Source organism: Bubalus bubalis, chromosome 14, assembly GCF_019923935.1.
Source record: "Bubalus bubalis isolate 160015118507 breed Murrah chromosome 14, NDDB_SH_1, whole genome shotgun sequence".
In the NCBI taxonomy this organism is placed as follows: Eukaryota; Metazoa; Chordata; class Mammalia; order Artiodactyla; family Bovidae; genus Bubalus; species Bubalus bubalis.
This window is the reverse complement of record NC_059170.1, coordinates 41,335,224-41,351,277: the sequence shown is the minus strand read 5'-3', so window position 1 is coordinate 41,351,277 and position 16,054 is coordinate 41,335,224. Positions and strand designations below refer to the sequence as shown.

Genomic DNA, 16,054 nt, shown 5'->3' with positions numbered 1-16,054 from the left:
TCCTTTGCCGGCTCTGAGTCAAAGGTTGGAGGATCAGTCACTCATCAGCAAACCTGCTCCTCACCTGGCTCCTCTGAACTGCAATCTGAGCCCTGGTTTCTGGCCACTTCCCAGGGAGATTGGCCCGTTTATGCCAGGAGGACGGTCTCCTGCAGCGGGCCACTCGGATCCCAGAATCTGGGCCTTTGGGGGAGAAACCCCGAGCATCTGTTCTGAAAATCCCTGCTTGTTTTTCTCTGGACATCTCTTCCACGTGTTTCCAGGGCAGAAAATCGCAGAGGTTTTGCTAGCCGCTCTCACTTCTTCCTCCTCCCTCTGCAAATAATCGTTGTTTGGAAATTCTTAGAAAGGAAGTGGTTGAGTTTGTAGCTGAGAGATGTGGAGGTGAAGAGCAAGAAACCACCAGCCCACCCCAGACAGGCGGTTCACTGGGCGGAGCTCCCCCACCACCTCGGGGAGGCGCCCCTGCCCAGCACAGTCTGAGCACAGCCATGCACCCCGCCGGGGCGCTGCTGACCATCTGTGGCCTGGTCCTGGGTGTCTTGGGGAAGTCTTCACCAGGTAAGAGGGGATCTCCTCACTGCCTGGGTGCTGTGAACTTGCTGCTCACATGTTGTCACCAAGGCACGTTCCAGGGGACCTCACAGTGGCTGCCTTTGTGGGGAGCAGGCTTTGGGGATACTGGGGGCTCTGGGGGCCAGGGAAGCGCCTTCTGTTCCCCGCCACTCCTGGTGTCTGTGGGTGCCCAGAGGAGGCCCCCCCAGGGCCCCTCCGAGGGGACAGCTCGCAGGGTCAGGCCATTTCTGAGAGCGCATCCTTCCAGCCTCCACTGCGCCCCTTTGACTTGTCTGGGGGAACCTTTATTCTTCCGGCCAGGCCACCACTAGGGGAAGGCGAGGGGAGCAGCCAGGAAATGAGGCCCAGAGAGGGTAGGTGACTTGCCCAGTCACACAGCCCCTGAGCACCTGTCCCCACGTGCATAAGGAAGCTGTTGGCCGGAGCTGAAATGACCAGCGGCAGTGTGAGGGGTGGGAGCAGTGCCCAGGCAGCATCTGGTCTCTGCCTTCCTCCATCATCAAAGGGGGCTGAAGCATGGCCACAGGTGACCAGGTGGAGATACCCGGGCAGGTGACAAGGAGAGTCTGATCCTCTCAGTCCCTGGAGGGGTCATAGCCTAGGGAGTAGGCGACACTGCCTGGGGCTCTGGCCCATCTCGGGGATCACAGGAACCAGACACCCCGCCTCGGTCCCCTCTCCCAGGCCACAGTCTTAGCTCACACTGTGAACCCCACGGGGCCTCTCTTCTGGGCCGTCTGTCCACCTGGGACCCTGAGTGCCCATCCGAAGGGAAAGCCTGAGTGAGGGGCCCATGTCTCCATTGCACTGGAATGGGCGTTCCTGCCCTCCCCTGCCCTAAGCTGCTTCTGCTGCCTCCCTTCCTCCCCTAACAAGGGGAATCCTGGCCCAGAGGCACTGGGCACGGGCCTTTTCCCTTGGTGGGACTGCCTGTCCTCTGCCAGGGTTTGGCCCTGGACCCAGCCATCTCCAACCCCGCGGGAGAGGCCTGTCCCTGCCGCCCCACCCACTCTGGCTGGCCGGGCCCTCCCGTCAGCTCTGTTCACAACCCTGCAGCCCAAGATGAAGGAGGGCCCAGGGTCCAACTCACATGCAGAGGCCTTGGGAGCTCGAGCCTCTCTGAGCCTCAGTCTCACCATCCACAAAATGGGCAAATCACCGCACCGCCTGAGGCCCAGGAGGAGCCTGGCTGCTGTGGCCCAAGGAAGGCAGGCCCCCTGGGTCTGGGGCGCTGGGCCCCTAACCCTAACCCTAACCCTGAGCCTCTGCTGGCTGCAACCCCCATGCCACACAGACTCTCTCTGCTGTGACGGAGGCCAGGCCCAGTGAGGGGCTTGGAGGCCCCAGGCTGGTGGTCCAGCAGAGACAGTTCAGCCCCAGCCCCGACTCTGCCCTCACCACAGCCCTCCTCCAAGAACAGATTCCAGAGCCTTCCACAGCAGGGGGACAGGGTCCCCCAGTGTCACGCCCTGGGCACCTGACTTCTTCCCACCCCTGGTGCTGAACTGTGCTAACCCGAGCCCTTTAGAACCTAGGAAACCACTGCTCTGATTTCTTCAGCTGTTCTACCTTCGGTTGAGAATGGAAAGCCCTTCTCTCTCAAGCTGACTCTCATCTCTCCTGGGAAGCCCCCCTAGTCAGGCTCCAAGGGGCCCAGCTTCCCACCACAGGCCACCTGAGCAGGGCCAGGGCACACCCAGAGACCACCCTCCACAAGGGAGGCCCAGGCTAGGCTGCATCCCGGGGGGCAGGGGAATGCCACATCTCGGCAAGGGGGCCCCTGACCCACCCTCTGCATTCTGAGATCTCTGTTTTCCAGCTGGGACACCCTTTACCCTCACTGCAGCCATTTTGCATATGTGACATCTGACAGTCGCGACACAATTACACGCCGTTAGCGACAAGACCTTCCTGGGGACAGTCTCCTGTACTTTCACCACAACCCTCAGGGGTAGGTGCCATCAAGAGAGGCTCAGAGAGGTCAAGCAATTTCCCCAGGACCACACAGCCTTTAAGAGACAGAGCTGGGATTCACTCTGGGCGGGTCCCAGTGGGTTAAGGGTGGAACTAATTAGCATCCTGTCTGTGCCGGGGGACACATACGCCCCCTGAACAAAGGGCAACTCATCCCTCAGAGCCCCCAGAGCACGGCCGGTGAGTGTGGCCCCACAGAATTAAGGGCAACCACTGGCTCACTGAGATGTGATATCACTGGAGGGGGCATGGCTCAGGGTGAACCTCCAGGCAGACCATGGACACCAGCACCCCAGTTCCTGGGCACGACCCCTCCCCCCCAGTGTGAGCCCCAGGCCCTGCCCACGACAAGGGCCCCATGAAGCTGGCAGGGAAGCAACCACTGGGAGGAAATCCCCAAGGACACGGGGTTGGGGGTGGGCCTTCAGCAGAGACGTCAGAGTGTTCCACTCGTGGGCACCCTGGTTCTCTTCTCGGGTTCCCCCCGCCTCCCAGGCACACCTAGAAGAACATTCCTGAAACAGGAAGGGGTGGGGAGCCTCTGGCCGCCCAGGAGCCCCCTTGCCCTTCTACTCCAGGAAACTCCCCTCCCCGCAGGGACGCTCATCCACCCACGGGGAGGGACTGCAAGGCCGGGCCCGGCCCCCTCCCCAGCTTCAGTGCGTGGACCACGGCCAGTATCCCAGGCTTCAGTGCCTCCCACGTGTCTTCATCTTTTAGAAAAGCAAGTTAAGGGACATTTGTTTACGCAAAACATTTGCTACTGATTCATTTTACAGCCGGTCCTTGTCAGGAAGTTGCTGTCCTCTCCCGGGACGCTTTCTGAACGTTTGGTGGTGATTCGAGGGCAGACCCCATCCTCTGCAACCTGCATGGAAACAGTTAACTGTTGCTGCGGACAGCATCCCCTGAGCTCAGGTCCACCTGGTCAGCAGTGGACCTGCCCTGACCCCTAGACGCCTGTGAAGTGCCCACACACTCCTGGTGGGAGTGGAGTGCCCCACCCCGTGAGGGCAAGCACAGGGCCTGGCCACCAACAGCACGGAGGGGGCTGGCGCTGGTTCTGAAGAAGGGGTTGTCCGGCAGGGAGGACAGGAGCTGGAGGAGGAGTAACTTAGGATTCTGATGGAAAGTTAACTTTTCAGCCAGAAACATCAGAACGGTTCCTTGATGCTTTGCTTCCCACTCTGATCACCAGGAGAGGAGAGAGTCCTCAATTCCCTTGAATCCAGGGGTGAAGGGGCCTGGGGTGACTTCACAGAAGGGAGTGGCCAGGGAGTCCACTGGGGCGGCCTGGTCCGAGCCGCCCGGAGGTCAGTGGGAGCAGCCTTGGTGATGTCTGCCAAGAGCTGGCCCTGCACAAGTTCCTGCCCATGATCTGTCTGGGCCCAGTTCTGTTACCCTGGTCTGAGATGACACCCCGTCTCCACCAGGGGCGTCTGCTCTGGCCGCGGGAAAGCTGGGCCTCTGCCATCCTCCCCTGCAGGCCTTTGCGCTCCTGCCCAGGGGCTCATCCGGGTGTCATGACAACTGTGTGCCCGGGGGCGGCCAGACCCCCCCCACTTGGTGCCTGCCACCTGCCGCCATCCCCCTAACCTCCCCAAGTCTCTGGCCCCTCCATGTCTTCTTTGCCAAATCTCCTGCCACCTGAGTTATTTCTTCCAGACAGAGTCGTGAGGGAGCTTCCTCTCTCCTTCCTGACTCAGCCCACCCCCCTCAGGAATCTGCCCACCTCCGTCTCCCCTGTGCCCCTCAGGGCTGCAGCCCCCATTGCCCCACCTCATCCGGAGACCTCACTTCCATCCACGCTGCCCCTGGGTGTGGGAGGCAGAGCGTTTGTTCCTCCTCACAACCTCGCTTCCTGGTGGTCCTCTCAGCCCACGTCACCAGGCCACCACCTGCCACCAGGGTGAGTCACAGTCCCGCTCCGGGCCCCACACCCAGCCTCTAGCTCAGGGCTCTCTCTGCTCTCCTTTCCCACCCTCCACCCCCCAGCCCCATGCACCGCCCAGCCCTCTAACTGGTCCCCACCTGGCTCCCTCCTGAAGCCCCTTCTGCCAGGTCATTGTCACCATCACTGTCCCCCGCCTTCTGGACTGTGTGCCCCCCAGCCCCCGGCATCACTCCCAGCACCCCTCCAGAAACACCTCTTGAGACAAAAAGAGCATGGCTTTAGAACCTGGAGTTAAACCTGCCCTGCACTCCTAGGAGGCCTCTTTTCTCCCTGTAGATGGGGTAGAGGTGCGAGAAGACAGCCCCCGGGACCCCCTCGGCGGGGGTGGGGGGCCGGGCTACCTGGCTGGGACCCTGGTTCCCACCCAGCTGCCTCTCTTCTGGAAGAAGAGCCCCCCCAACCTTGGGCTTATTCTGCCCACAGCTTTTCCCTGTTGATGTCTTGAAGAACCATTCTGAAAATAGGTTTGACTTTTCAACTTTTTCAAACTAAAAATGAGGTTCTACCGTTTGCTTTGATAGCTCTGCTGACAAGCCCTCGGTGAACTGAAGCCTATACTTTAGGAAATGTAGTTAAAAATAAACCAAGTTCAATGATTCTCATAACCTCTGTAATTTTACCGAAATCACTTAGGAACTGACGTCACACGTTTGGGAGGGACGTTCATAGGAGGTCTGGCCTTGCCTAGTTTCACTTCGTTATTAATACAATCATGTTAAGTTCAAGTGAAATGAAATCTAATACATTTTATTTAAAAAACAGGTGACAGTGATTATCTTTGCAACACTGAGAGTGAGCTCTAACGTTTCTGTTATACTTTTCTATATTTTTCAAGTTTCCTACCAGATACGTAAGCTTATAATCAGAAAAGGCACTATATGTAATTTGTACAAAGGAAAAATCGACAGCCATGGATATAGATCTATAAACACACGGGAGACTGGGCTGTCCACCAGGTGCTCCTGCTGTTTATAGACTATGCTGATGAGCAGAAATCAAGCTGTTCTCCCAAAAGAAAACCACACTGGACTTCCCGGCGTGAATAGCAGGCCAGGAGCTCTCCAGCACCAGAGTCAGAGCCACGGGCTCAGGGCCCAGACAGCCAACCAACACAGCTGCCATGTCCAGAGACTTCAGCCACAGCCGGCGTCTGTGGGACATCACATGAGGGCCGGGTCACTGCAAAGGAGAGTCTCAGAGACACTGGGGACAGAGCTTTGTGGGGGACCAGTGACAGCATTCGGTGCTGGGAGGTTCTCACCAGAGTGGAGCAGGCCCCTAGTTGAGCGGCCCTCGCAGAGCCATCCAGAGCTCTGTCTGGACCAGGGACCCAGCTGCGCCCACCTGCCAGGAGGGGTCCCACTCAGGCAGCCAGTGCCAGTCCCCCTGACAAAGAGGCTGTCATAGGCACCAGCGAGTCACACGTAGGGTCAGGGGGCCTATGGAGACCCTACCCAGACCCAGATGGGGCCCACGCCTTCTCTGCCCATGGCCAGCGCCCCCTCCATGCTCCACACACACGGAAAGGAAACCCTGCAGCTGGGCTGATGTGGCCGACCCAGCCAGCCTGGTTCTCACTCCTGGTGGGGGTCTCCCGTGCCCGCTGCCGCATCAGACACCCAGTTCTAAGGGCTTTGTGAAGACCTCAGGCGACGGTGGAACCAGCCTCCTCTGGGAGCCTCACTCTAAGCTACAGGATCACTGACACTCCAGCAAGACCACCCTGCCAAGCTGAGCTGGGTGTCCGCCACGTCCCTGCCTCTGCTAGGACCCGTGGACAAGGCAGCCCCAGGAAAGGTTCCAGCATCTCTTGACTGACCCCAGCCCGGGATCCTGGGCACACACACCCACACAAGCCATCCTGCCAGGTTCCTGGGCCCCGGCCCAACCAGCCCACTGGCCCTAACCCCCACCCACCCCCAGCTCAAGTTGAAGGTCCTCTCGGCCCATCAGCCTCATGACTGGGGGTCTCTGTCCCCCAGTCTGGCCCCTGAGGAATGAAGCCCCCACGCGCTGCTGACCTCACAGCAGTTTTCCTCCCAGGAGTCAAGATTTCTTCACAACCAGGGAGCTGTGTATCCTCTGATAGTGGGGCCCACACCCAGCACTCCAAGTCTGCAGTCTCCCGTGAAGAGGGACCCGGGCAGCACTGACCCCTTCTCTCCACACTCTACGCCTGGAAGCTCGTCCACACGTCTGTGGCTCCAGCCTGACCACCTTGTGCTGACCCCAGCCCCACTGAATCCTCCAAAAGATGCTCCCCAAGGTCACGGCCAAGGGAGGCAGAGTAACCTCCAGGCAGCGCAGGCCAACAGACCATCCACACTGGCCAGAACGCAGCTGAGCCCTGACTTGGGCTGTGCATGAAACGGGAACCCCATACTCCACGCAACTCAGAGGAAGACCACAGCTGAGCGGTCACTGGGGGATGGGTCAGCTCTGGGTCACCTCGGACACAAGATGACTTCAGGAAAATCGGGGGAATTCCTAGTAAAGAGAAGTAATCTACCGCCCAAACCCTCCTCCTGTTCTCCCTCCCCCACAATTTTGATTTTAATGCACAAGTAGTCTGTGACCACTGCAGCAAAACTGAGAAACGGTTGAAATCAAGTCAGCCTTGAACCACCAACTACAATTTCTGCCATCCACCTGCTTCCTGGACTTCCAGAGGAGCAGCACACGGGTGCCCCGGGGACCTGGCAGCCTGGTGGTTTCAGTCCAGAGTCCTGGGAGTGATGGACGGCCTCCAGGCACCTCCCCCTCGGCCACTTGCTGGAGACAAGTGGAGGGTCAGAGCCAGAGGGCAGCCTCAGAGACCGGGGCAACTTCTCTGCACACCAGAGCTCATTCTGACAGGCTCTGGGGGGCTGTCCAGGTTCCTGTGACTGTCAGAGATGATCTGGCTTCTGAAAAAGGCCAGGTGGGCAGGGAAGGGACCTCTTCTTACCCATCTCTCTGCGCCCCCCCCCCCCAACACTGGCCCTCGGCTGGGGACAGGGCAGCCACGGAGACACACAGGAGATGCACCAGGAGGCACGGGGTGGACAGGCCAGGAGAGCACACGACCAGGGGCAGGGGGGACAGGCCAGGTGGGCGGATGGGGGGGTGGATGGGTGGGGACCACACTGGGAGCAGATGTGGGAGGCGTGATCCCTGGGCCAAGCCCCCACCCCTCAGCAAAGTTCTCATCTGGTTCTGTTTCTCGTCCAGACTTTTGCTCCCAGATCCTTAAGTCAGATGCGAAACCAGGATTTCCCAAGACCATCAAGACCAACGACCCAGACGTCCTCAGGGCGGCCCGACGCAGCGCCGAGAGCTTCAACAACTGCAGCAATGACGCCTTCTTGTTCCGGGAGTCCCGTGTTAGCAGAGCCCTTGTCCAGGTGAGGTCTGGGCTCGCGCAGGGCAGCCAGGTCTGACCAGATCTGACCTCCCAGAACCAGCCTGGGGCCCCCAGCATCAGGCTCCAAGGCCCGCACCATCTCTCAGCAGACCAGGCTTCCCCAGGGTGGACAGTGCAGCCCCTGGGGTGGGGGCACAAGCTGCACTGCTGCCCACCTTCAGGGCTGCCTGAGGGTGGCTCCGCCACAGCCCCAAAGCACTTCTGGCCACGCTGCCCCCACCGTGCCCTGTCCCCACACACGTCACATCCTGGGAGGTCCCCATGCTTCTCAGTGACCCCGTATGGGAGGCCTGATGCTCCCCACACAGGGACCCCATGGGGCAGCCAGGCCTGGCTCCTGAGAACACAGGTCGAGGGTACAGGACCCAGTCACTCGTTCCCTAAAAGCGGGCCCAGGGCAGCTGGTCACAAGCTTCGCATCCACTGGCCCAAGGACACAGGCTGCCCAACACCACCCGGCATGCTGACACACACTCACGGTCACCCCCTGGGCACAGGATTGGCAGGTGACTGTGTTATCTCTATTCTCTTTGGCGATTGCAAACTCTGAGAGCAGGATGCTGTCTGGATCGTGGAGGGCAGCCTGCGCGGGTGAAAGCTGCATCAGGGCTCTAGGGGCCCAGACCGGGGGATCGGGGTCTTCCCTCCCCACCGCCTGCAGGAACCCGGGCCCAAGCCTGGAGGGAGGGAGGCGGCCCCCAGCTCACTCCCTCTCACCATGTACTGGACCCAGTGTCCCAGGCCCACCCTCTGTCCCCTCAGATAGTGAAAGGCCTGAAGTTCATGCTGGACATGGACATTGGCAGAACCACCTGCAAAAAGACCGGGCACGCAAACCTGGATGACTGCGGCTTCCAGACCAACCGTACCCTGCAGTGGGTAAGAGGGGGTCTCGCCTCCCGCCCCTCGCACCCCCCAACCGCCTCCACAGCCTCGAGCTCACCCTCAGCGCTTCTCTCCCTGTGAGGCTCCAGATCCCACCCCGACACCAGAGGGTGGGAGGCGGCCCCCTGGGACTTTCCAAACGCCCAGCGCTCCTCGCTCCCAGAAGCACGTGTTCAGGAGCACACACTGAAGGCATGGAGGTGCGGGGAGAGCAGAGACACTTTTGACATAATTCAGAAGTTATATATACACACTCAGGGAGAGCAGAGGCGGCAGAACTTAGGGTCAGTCGCTCAGTCACATCCGACTCTTTGTGACCCCACAGACTGAAGCCTGCCAGGCTCCTCTGTCCGTGGGATTCTCCAGGCAAGAGTACTAGAGTGGGCTGCCAGCAGCAGAACTAGGTAATCTATAAACAGAGGTGTGGAGGATGTGCTGATTTCCTCCTTTTGGCTGTGCTTGGTCTTCGTGGCTGGAAGTGGGCTACTTTCTAGTCGTGGTGCAGGGGCTTCTCACTGCGGAGGCTTCTTTCGTTGCGAAGCACAAGCTCACTAGTGTGGTTCACGGGCTTGGTTGCCCAACAGCAAGTGGGATCTTCACAGAAGAGGGATCGAACTCGTGCCCTCACGCTGGCAGTGGACTCTGAACCGCTGGACTGCCAAGGAAGCCCAAGTGTGTATTCTTGAATTACTCCTGCAACTTTTTTTGATGTGTGAAGAAAGAGGGGAGTTCAGAGCCTGTGTGCTGCGTCAGGTGCAGTGGATTTGAAGTTTTTCAAAATACAGTCAGGGCAGGAAGAGAACTCTTCAGCAAAGAAAACATACATGCCTATGTGTGGGTGCACACACAGACGTGCACACATGTGAACACATGCACATAAGCACACGTGTGTGTACATAACACCCCCCAAGGCAGTGGCACTGGGAACCCACTTCTGCAGCGGGTGGGGGTGCCCTGGTGGGATGGGCAGCCTCCGGGAAGGGAACCCTCAGGTCACCCCTCCTTTCAGACCCTCAGCTGCTACTCTGAAGTCTGGGTCATCCCCTGGCTGCAGACTACCGAGGTGTCCATCCTCCGCTGTCACTGACTGCCGCCTCCCAGCTCCATCCCCGCTGTCACCCGTCCTCGGAACGGCATCTGCCAGGAACAGAATGGTGGCACCAGGAGCCCACGGATAGCCACGTCGTTGCTGGGATGGGAAGCCCGTCTGCACAGATGGGGCGAGTCCTCTGGTGCGAGTTACACGGGCTCTCGACCCCAAGGGCCCTCCCACCCGACTGCCCCGAGGTCCCAGGCCCTCGAGGAAAGCCCAGAGGGCCGTCCTTCAGGCTGATAATCATCCCAGCACTGGGCAGGGACCCAACCAGCTCAGTAAGGACCTCCAAGGTGAACACTTAGGAATAAACCTGAATAAAGAACTGATCCCCTCAAAGCTCTGCCTGGTGCTTGACCCACTGAGGGGAGAACTGGAAAGGCAGCTCAGTGACGGGAGGGCCCGACATACGGTGGGGCACGGCAGGAACCCCGGGCCCAGTGCCTCGGGACACCCCTGTGGGGCCACCACACCTGACGCAGCACATAGGCTCTGAACTCCCCTCTGTCTTCACACACCAACATGCACTTAAGCACAAGGCCAGGTTTCTCCTGACAACCATGGGGCCACCCAATGCTGCCCCACAGGCCTCACGGGACATCAGAACGGACAGGTGTTGGGGGAGTGGCCCCAGGGCCCCCCCGCCCCTGAGCCCCCCGTGCCCATGACGGCGTCATGTACCGCAGGAGGAGGGTGTCAGCCAGCAGGGGCCTCAAGGCCCGCACTGCCACCCAGTCTGCATGCTTTTTAAAACACAGCAGCTCTGCCCTCAGAGTGAATGATTCTGACAGTGGCAAGCTGGCCCTCCATCTCATTCAGCATCACCAGAGAAATGTCAAGTTAAGGACCCAGGATTCTAAGACGTACAGAGTTACCACTATGAAGGAACACTCAGGTCTCAAACTGACCAAAACCAAACTCCAGCCAGCAAGCCCACCCTGAGTATTCCCCGGCCTCCCTGCCAGGCCCTCTGCCCCTGCCCATCAGCCGTGGAGACTCTGGGATCAAGCTCCAGGCCCCCTCCCCGCCCCGCCCCAGGCTGCAGATGGACCAGGCTCTGAGGAACACCCGTTGCCCGGTGAACTAACTGCTCGCAAGGCTTAGTCTCACTGCTGCCCAGCCTCGGTGCCAGGGACCCAGGTACCCGTAGGTCTGAGCCCTGGGCTGGGCGGTCACCCTGTCCCTTGCCCCCGGCCGCCTGCACCTCTGGGAAGGTCCCTCCCCAGCCTCCGCTCCCAGTGAGACTCGGCCAGTCTCCCTGTATCGTTACGAGGTCAGCACACGTGAAAACCCTTTAGCACGGCAGAGCAAACGCTGACGACAGAACCTCAACGTGAGGCCTCGGTCCTATAAAAGGCAGTGACGGATAATAAAGCAGCACACAATGAATGAATCACTTGCTTTAATTTTAAGAGCATGTTACCAATTCACATTAGAACAAATCCATTTTATGTTACAACAAAAGTCTATCGTATATTTAAGACTAATGAAGCTATACTTTACACCTTACCATGGCAAATAACCACAAAGAACACAGGAAATGACACTTTGAGACAGAAAAGCAACACCTGAGTCAGGGGAAAAAAAAAAAGACACCTTTGCTGAAAACTGAAAAGCTACGAGCTCCTCTGCACTGACAGCGCAGCCCTTGGCTCCCGGCTCCCAACCAAGGAACGTTCAGGGTCAGCGCGCCTGGGCTGCGTTTTCATGGCAGAATGGTCAGGTTTTACCCTACTGTTCCTGCAGACGTCATACACGGGTGCACTGTTGCCTATTAAACACCACTTCCCATGAGGCTGCATCACCCGACAGGACACGGGTCACTGCCACGCAGCCAGTCTGGCTGCTCTGCACAGCTGTGTGGGGAGCTGGCCCTGAGCAGAAGACGACCCGGGACGGGCCCCCGTCAGACTGATTGTTCTCCCCTAAAATGGTCAAGGGGCCTGAGTCAGCACACGATACAAACGGTTCAGGTTTCACCGCTGCTGTCGGCCCTCCTTGACATCGTTCACTGTTGTCATCCATTCAAAATACCATCTTTTCAACTCACAAAGACAACTCCAGACACACAATCCCTGATGTGTTCTCACAAATGCCAGGAAAGGGAGGAGCAGACATCAGCCCTACCTGGCAGGCTGGAAACAGAACAGCGGTGTCATGTGGACTGAGTCAGTGTGGGAGGCCATGGCGGAGGCACCAAGCAAAAGCAAGCATGATCCCAGCAGAACAGCCCTCACGACACACGGAAAAACAGACCTCACTCGCTGTTGGAGCAAATCAAAGCAGAGAACAAAGTCCCGGGCAACACCACCCACAAGTCAATCCACAAGGGTCACCCACCACCAGGACCACGTGTGGGCACATCTGTCAGGCTTGTGACATCAAAGCAGAAGCGACCCCAGCACATGCACTGTTCACACTTGGGTCTGGGGACAAAGAACCAGCTGTGAACAGGACTCCTGGTGCCCAGCGCCCACCTTCCATCCCCATCCTGTGATTTGCACAGCAGGCTGTACACAGAGAAGCCGGCTAGTCCTCTGAGCGGCTAGAATCAACATGTTCTTCCTCCATACACATCCAGGTCCTTGCCTTCAGAACACTGGCGGGGGCCCACGGATGGAAGGAGGGGGCTGGGCTGGGGAAGAGGGTGGGAGCCACAGGAGGGACGCCCGGGGCTGAGGCCCAGTCCCTTATGACTCTGGGGAAGAGTCTTTGCCCGCACAGCCCATCTTGAGGTCTCACACACATTTGTTCTGAGCTCTCCTCACCCTCCTGGGGTCCCTCCCCCAAAGGCAGGTATCACCTGTTTAACAGCAAAGACACCAAGGCTGGTGAGACACAGCCAGCAGCAGCAGGGATGAGACCCCAGCTGCCACCCACAAATCCATCCCCACCCAAGTACACCAAGTCCCCAGGTCCCAGAGATAATCACCACGCTTGGGGAGGTTTTTAAGAGAAAATGACTTTACAAGGACTCATCTTCCCCTCAGCAAATTCAAGGCCTAGCCCAGGTGAAGGTGTCCTGGGGCCACACACCTCCCGGACCAACAGGCATGGGGGAAGGGCAACCACGTGCCTCCAGGCCCAAGAGTGGCACATAGGGTGACAATGGGCTCCAGGTAACAGCGGGCTCCGGGTGACAATGGGCACAGGGTGACAGCAAGCCTAAGCAGACTACAGGCGGAGCCTGCACAGATAGGGGGCCCTGAAGGAGCCCAGGTAGAGGTGCCCGCTGTGTTCGTGCGCCTCGCTCACATAGGTGACCACCTGCCCTTCGGGGTCATGCAGACTCCTCAGGAAGGCCCCGCTATCACTGAGCTCCAGGACAAGGCTGTACCGCGGCACAAATTTCATCACCGTCTCTTGGCTGAATAGCTGCAAAGGAAGCACAGAGCAGAGAAGAGTATGGCAGGGCAGGTGTAGACCCTGGAGCCCAGACAACAGGCCCACCTGGAGACCCGCAGCCAGGCACCCAGTCCTGTCACCTGCTGGGTGCATCCCACCTGCACTGCCCCCCACTGAACCACCTCCCCACCTGCTCCCCTCCACACAAGAGTGCGACTGCCTTTTAAAAATATTGGTCCCAAACATTTAGTCAAAAAATGGCTTGTGGGGCTGAGCAGGCTAGGTGCGTGCAGGGGTTGCCCAGACCAGGGAGTCAGTCTGAGTAGGGAGCTTCCACCCTGGAGGAGAGGCCATGGCTCCAAGCAGGGGAGATGCTGTCCTACAGTGGAGTGGCTGGCACAGGCCGTGGGCCCCCAAGGAGACAGCAGGCCCCTACACGTGGCTGGGAGGAGGGAGAAACTGGGAGGAGGGAGAAGGGCTGGCCTGGGTACCAGAGCCCTAACCAGGGCCGTGTGATGCTGGGGACAAAGGCTACAAATGTGGACACCCGGGGAATCCGATCAAACAGGCATGAGGGAGCACGGGACCCAGGTTTCTCACCCTGAGAGAAAGGAAGTACCAACATGGATGGTAAGAAGACAGGCACAGATCCTGTGGTGTTGGACCAGAAACATCAGTCTTACTTAGAGTTTTCAGTTTAAAGGAACAGATAAAGATATATGAATGTAGGTACAAAGGTCTGTCCACGAGCACGTGTGCACAGACTCACTCAGGAACCGCCACCTGGCACCTTCTAGGACCTTAGGTTACAAACAGTTCAGTACCAGTACCATGGGCAGGATCCCACAGAGGGCATGACGAGGCTCCAGGGAGGCAGGAGGAAGGGGCACCTAAACCACTTGAGGAAGAGCCAAAGGCTGGGCGTCCGGGGGAGAGCAAGAGGCACAAGCAGGACAGAGGCCCAACAGGTCATGATGGTGAGGGTGACAATTCCAGACGAGGAAACAAGGAGGGAGAGTCAGAGCACTCAAAGACGTAAATTTACATTTTAAGCCAAAGGATAAGTTCAAAGAAGTCACTGAAAGTATCAGATATCATAAGCAGAACTAGAATTTTTAGAGCTTTCACAAGGGTCAAAAAAACCCACAGTGAGATGCAGTTTCATTTTGTTTCTTGAAATCATAGTTTTCATGTTTACCTTAAAAATCACTTTTTTAAGAAAAGGCCTCTCGGATAAGAAATCCAACATGGAGAAGCCGGGATTGGCGCGGATGGCTGCCATGCTGACCCAGTACCCCCCGGAGCTGCTGGCTCGGATGTTGTCCGGGAAGCCAGGCAAATTCTCCACAAACACGTCAGCCCCTCCCTTCATCAGGCCAGACACGTAGAACCTGAAAAAGTCAATCAAGCAGGCAATGAAGAGAAGCCCCCCAAAACAAAAAATTGGAGCCAAACACCAATGCATCCATCACAAACGAGGGCACGTCATGCAAGGGCCCGCTGCAAGGGCCTCAGAACCCTGGGTCCAGCAAGAAGCAGGGGCGGGGACTGGGCCACGGCGGGAACCGGGCCAGGTCAGGACCGCAGTCAGCATTCTGCCGAGACTCTGCCAGCCCATGACACTCAAGAAGGCTGAGGGAAAGAGAGAAGACAACTCTCGCCTCACAAAGGACCGACCTCTGCCACGTCCCAGGCTCTGCAGCGGGTCTCTCACACAGGCCCCGCCCTGCTTCTCACCCAGGCCCCCAGGTCCCGCCCCACCCCTCAGCCCGGTCCGGCGCCCGTCACGCCGGCCAGCTCACGCACCTCCTGATCCTCACCATGGCCAACTCCACCACCAGGACAAAGTCCTCCGCAGGAGACAGCTGCACCCCGTTGGGGAACCGCAAATGGTCCAGCAAAACCTTCACCTCCTTGGTTTGAGTGTCGTACTCCAGCAGGCTGCAGGCGCCAATGCAGAGGGTCACAGGGGGCATCTGGGAGCCCTGCTGGGCTGGAGCCCTGGGCCAGGGCCTGCACAGGCACACTTGGCCTCCACTGGAGTGGCAGGGCCCCCATCCTCCTCTCAGACCAGTTCCAGGCTGGCCCTGGAGGGCCACCCAGGCACCCCCCTCCAGACAAGCCTACGGTCAGTTCTCTCGCTGACCTGGGCGCTAGCTCACACCAGGGTGGGTCACCATGGCTCCAGCCTCACAGGAGTTGAGGTTCCCCGCCAAGTGCCAGACCACCCCCCACACCCTCAGATGGCCTGGCTGTTCTTAGCTTCATTTCTCCAGAGAGAAGTGAGAACATCTCGCTGCCCTGTTGTGTCTACCACCTATTTCCAAGAGACATTAAAATCCCCCCTTAATAGCTGAGCAGATGCTCAGAAACACCCACCAACTCCTGGGCGTGATACACTCTGACGTGATCCTGCCCATCTACAGCCGCCCTGGGCAGATTCAGGAGGACACTCACCGCCCGTCATCCGTCCCCTCCATCAACAGGAGCAGATAATCTCGTCTTTGCCATTTGCTGCTAGAATCCGTAAAGTAAATCTTCCTCCCGTCCCGAGTTACTGTAAGATCATTCAAGAAGGACATTTTCCTCCCCTCAATGGGGGTCTCGGAGGACAGCAGCAGTTTTACTTCACCTGAGGGGACGGGAAGGAAGAAAAGGAAAGACACAAAGAAAGAAAGAAGAAAGGGGGGAGACTTGCTTTCATTCTAAGAACATGTAGCTCAATAGTTTCAAACTATTAATCAACCTAACTTATTTAAAAGGAAAAACTAAGGGAGTTTCCCCACTCCCTATGTCAGAAGATGCAGTACTTCGCACAGTGTTT

General features: G+C 58.4%; 2 protein-coding genes and 1 long non-coding RNA gene across 7 annotated transcripts in view; 2 read left to right on the top strand and 1 right to left on the bottom strand.

The window, feature by feature from the left end:
• Window positions 1–429: 429 nt before the first annotated feature.
• CST7 (cystatin F) lies at window positions 430–9,982 on the top strand. The gene is made up of 4 exons (XM_006041708.3): window positions 430–561; window positions 7,715–7,887; window positions 8,670–8,786; window positions 9,802–9,982. Exons 1-4 carry the CDS (start codon window positions 492–494, stop codon window positions 9,877–9,879), a joined length of 438 nt encoding a protein of 145 aa, XP_006041770.1. The 5' UTR covers window positions 430–491; the 3' UTR covers window positions 9,880–9,982.
• On the top strand, window positions 4,380–6,106 carry LOC123329218. Its single transcript, XR_006544565.2, has 3 exons — window positions 4,380–4,459; window positions 4,928–4,968; window positions 5,340–6,106. It is a non-coding gene; the product is annotated as an uncharacterized LOC123329218 (long non-coding RNA).
• Window positions 9,983–11,270: 1,288 nt separating the features above from the next.
• Window positions 11,271–16,054, bottom strand: part of LOC102404011 (adipocyte plasma membrane associated protein) — a 31,286-nt gene continuing 26,502 nt past the window's right edge. For 3 of the 5 annotated variants that reach the window (XM_006041709.4, XM_025264126.3, XM_025264127.3), the window contains 4 exons: window positions 15,688–15,862; window positions 15,037–15,171; window positions 14,429–14,621; window positions 11,271–13,260 (listed from right to left, as the gene is read on the bottom strand). In XM_006041709.4, the coding sequence (XP_006041771.3) occupies window positions 13,060–13,260; window positions 14,429–14,621; window positions 15,037–15,171; window positions 15,688–15,862 (704 nt within the window). In that variant the 3' untranslated portion in view covers window positions 11,271–13,059. The remainder of the gene's footprint in view (window positions 13,261–14,428; window positions 14,622–15,036; window positions 15,172–15,687; window positions 15,863–16,054) is intronic. The other 2 variants (XM_025264125.3, XM_044927961.2) reach the window with 1 other exon arrangement.